This window comes from Rhinopithecus bieti, unplaced genomic scaffold, assembly GCF_001698545.2.
Source record: "Rhinopithecus bieti isolate Rb0 unplaced genomic scaffold, ASM169854v2 scaffold_14839, whole genome shotgun sequence".
NCBI classification, from domain to species: Eukaryota; Metazoa; Chordata; class Mammalia; order Primates; family Cercopithecidae; genus Rhinopithecus; species Rhinopithecus bieti.
Window position 1 is genome coordinate 2,357,455 of NW_016808133.1, and position 4,057 is coordinate 2,361,511.

A 4,057-nucleotide genomic window follows, 5' to 3' on the forward strand; every position below is an offset into this window, starting at 1 on the left:
AAAAAAAAAAAAAAAAAAAAAAAAAGAAAGTGTGTTTGTTAATCATAATAAATGATATACAAATATTTTGTTTGGATTTAGTCTCATAACACTTATCAACTCAGATTTTTCTTGTATAACAATTAAGTACCAGGTGTGGTAGCTCAAACCTGTAATCCCAGGACTTTAGGAGGCAGAGGCAAGAGAATCCCTTGAGCTCAGGAGTTCAAGACCAGCCTGGGCCACATAGCAAGACCCCACCTCTACAGAAAAAAAAAAATTAGCCAGGCTTGGTGGTGCATGCCTATGGTCCTTGCTACTCAGGAGGCTGAGGTGGGAGGATCACTTGAGCATGGAAGGTCAAAGGGTTGAAGTTACAGTGAGCTATGATCATACCACTCCACTCCAGCCTGGGTGACAGAGTGGAGTCCTTGTCTCAATAAAAAATAAAAACTACAATTAAGAACCAAAAAATAGGCTGGGCACAGTGGCTTACGCCTGTAATCCCAACACTTGAGGAGACTGAGGTGGGTGGATCGCTTGAAGTCAGGAGATCAAGACCAGCCTAGCCAACATGGTGAAACACCATTTCTACTAAAAATACAAAAAATTAGCTGGGCGTAGTGGTGGGCGCCTGTAATCCCAGTTACTGGGGTGGCTGAGGCAGGAGAATCATTTGAACCCAGAAGGCAGAGGTTGCTCTGAGTTGAGATAGCACCTTCACACTCCAGCCTGGCCAGCAGAGTGAGACTTGGTCTGAAAAAAAAAAAAAACAAAAACAAAAATGATGCAAGACCCTTTGAGGGTTTTTTTTTTTTTAAACCAGTATTTGATTTTGAGAATCTTATGGTAATGTAGCAAATTATAAAATACTATTGGCTTATTTTGAAAATTTTCATCCAGTTTTCTCTGTCAAATGAGAAAATTGTATATGCTTATTTGTAACTACACAGATGTCAGACAATCCATTTAGTTCATGTTCATTGGCTTTTCAGCTCTATGGATGACTTGTGAAGAAATGATTCTTTTGCCTATCTAATTTTAGATTTATACTGTAAATACATTTTGAGATACTGTAGCTAGCATTCATAACAGTGTTTCTACTAAATTATTCCCTAAATAGGGGATCATATAAGTGTTTGAAATACTTGTTTTCAAGCTTGGGAATATGTGAAAGCGTTTCAGATCTTACTAAACACTTTAAATAGAATGGCTCTTTTGACCACTGGAGGGAAAAACACTCAGGCAGCCCTGTGAAGAATATCACATTGTTAGACTTGAAAGTATGTTTGACAGATGGAAGGAATTTAGAAGAGAGTATTTCCCAACAGCGAAGTGACGTTATATTTAAATAGAAGGACAGGTGTTTTTGTCATCAATCATCTGAATTCATTTGAGAGTTTTGTAATAATTGAAAAATGACTTCTTGTGTTTGTGTTTATAGGCATTCAGCTCAGTGAGTACTTACCGGAGGTGAAAGACCTGCTACAGGCAGATCAGCTTGGAAGCTTAAAGTCCAATCCTTACTTCGAGTTTGTTTTGAAAGCAAATTATGAATATTATGTTCAGGGACAAATATAACTTTTTCTTAAAATGGCCATTGTTTATGAAATTTGTATAAGTGTGTCCTTATAAGAATTTTAGGCCATAAACAAGTATAAGTTTGTACAATTTCAGAACATGTATAGCTGAGTTTTTACACTTTATATGTAGGAAGCTAATATAAAATAGTTATGTAACTGTGATTTTGGTTTTCAGTTACGTGACTTGTTTTTTCCACCTGAAATGTGTCAGTTGTTGTTCCTGTACTCGGTGCCCTTTCTTTTTCCTCTGACGTGGTCCCAGGTTCTGGAGTTCTTGTCCTGGTTCTAGCTACTCACATGCACAAATCACTTCTAGGCCTCAGTTTCTGTGACCATGAAAATTACTAGATTGCACTAGCTTGTCTCTAAAATTCTGTGACTCCAGATACTTTGCACCAAAGAGAATCTAGGGTGTTTGGTATCTATTTCAGTTAGGGCTAATGGGAAATGTCCAGTAAGGTAAATGTCAACTTTTGCTGACTTACTATGAGATGAAAAACAAAAGCAGAGCAGGCCTAGCTCATATGAACTTGATAATTATGAACTCATTGGGAGCATTTTAAACTTTTCTACAGAAATAATAAATGAGCACTAATGAAAGTATTTTAGTGAATGAAACATTTATGTGGTTTTCTAACCTATCTATAAATTACTGTTGATGTTTAGTTCTTTCAGTATGGGGATTCAGTCAGCCTCATGTATTTTCAGAATGACTTTCATGAATCTTGACCATAGTCGGCCTAGTTAGTCAAAAGCGTGAGTGATACTGGAAACCATTATAGGCTGTCCTAATATGGCAATCGATGTGACTAAAAGGTACTGTTCTCTCCGAGCTTTGTCCTGACCAGTGTCATCACTCACTCGATGTTTATCTGAGTTTTAAATAAAGGCCAGAGGTTGGACAGGGAGTTGCTGGCATGTCTGTGCCTTGGCCCAGTCGAATGCCCACTAACCAGCTTGCTCCAGCATCTGAAAAGGTCAGAAGTTAAACATGGTGAAGAGTCCAGTTCCTGGATTCACAGAGCCCAGCATCAGGCCTTCTCCCCCACAGGCTGCAAGGCCAGCCCTTGAGTATATTTGGAAGAGCAGGTTAATGGAGCTGTTTGTAAATCAAAGAGAAGAAGCTAGCAGCCTGGTCTTTTTCTCTTTGCAGCTTGTGTGTTAGGACAGCATTAGGGTCTGGGTTGGGAACATGTTGGAAGGTACTAGGAGAAGTTAGGAAGAGCAGCTTGTCAGATGGCTGGTAAGAAACTGCTGAGTACTTGTATTGTAAGATAAGGCTTTGTTTTTACATGGAGGTCAGCTGTCAGTGTTCACTTCTCACCTGTAGGACCCTGTCAGGTGATAATGTGCTCTGGGACACATAGGTTCCCACCACCCTCCTTTGCAGCTGCAAACCTAGTGATCCCTGGTAGATGGGACAGTATCACAGGAAAGCCGATCTGATCATGCCCCAGAACCCACTGATTGTGTGGATGTAAAACGACTGCTCTTGTGGGGTGAAGTGGAGCATCCTGTCAAGGGAGGAAAAAGCTCACTCTTCTAATCCTCTTTCTCTCTATCTCATAGTTAGTAGCTGTTACACCCAAACAGTTGAGTTTTTAAAAATTATTTTAACAGTGAAAATGAAATTAAGACCTAGGATTTTGAATAATTTTTTCTCTAGAATTTTAAAAAGTGGTTTCACAGCAGAGTCTTCATCAAAGAATTATTAATGGTTTTTGTATAAAGTAGCTGATAATTATACAGGTGCTGTGTGACATTTCTATGGAAAGAAGACACTTTACTGACTTGGAAAGGGTTTGCGATCACGCCTGTCTTTACATGCTGCCCTGAGAGTCCCAGCTTGGGACCTTGACAGAATACAAGAGGAAAGTGTTCTGTGTGGTTGTGAGCAGAGGGGAGTGTGCGCAGGCCTGGGCATGTCTTGAGAATTTGTGAACAGAATGGTGTCAAGGATTGCGGCAGACCTGGAGACAGACAGTAAAAACTTGAACTCCTGAGTGAGGTAAAGGCTACTGACGCCTCTCTTTGAGGGCTTTCGTTTTTTTTTTTTTTTTTTTTTGAGACGGAGTCTCGCTCTGTCGCCCAGGCTGGAGTGCAGTAGCGCGATCTCCACTCACTGCAAGCTCCACCTCCCGGGTTCACGCCATTCTCCTGCCTCAGCCTCCTGAGTAGCCGGGACTACAGGTGCCCGCCACCGCGCCTGGCTAATTTTTTGTTTTTAGTAGAGCGGGGTTTCACCGTGTTAGCCAGGGTGGTCTCGATCTCCCGACCTCGTGATCCACCCGTCTCGGCCTCCCAAAGTGCTGAGATTACAGGCGTGAGCCACCGCGCCCGGCCGAGGGCTTTCATTTTTAATGATTGAACTGTGTTTCTTTTTTTACTTTAGGGGCTGAATTGTAGTTTTCCTAACATCACCCACCTACATCCTACACACCTGGACATTTTGAGGCTAACTACAAAAACAGTGTAGCCTGTTCCTGACATTTTAT

The 4,057-nt window shown here is 41.1% G+C and overlaps 1 protein-coding gene across 1 annotated transcript in view; it reads left to right on the forward strand.

Annotated features, from left to right (window-relative positions):
- Window positions 1-2,165, forward strand: part of NUP133 (nucleoporin 133) — a 70,121-nt gene extending 67,956 nt beyond the window's left edge. Inside the window, 1 exon segment of the mRNA XM_017885571.1 lies at window positions 1,424-2,165. Coding sequence (XP_017741060.1) covers window positions 1,424-1,560 — 137 coding nt within the window. The 3' untranslated portion in view covers window positions 1,561-2,165.
- Window positions 2,166-4,057: the final 1,892 nt, after the last annotated feature.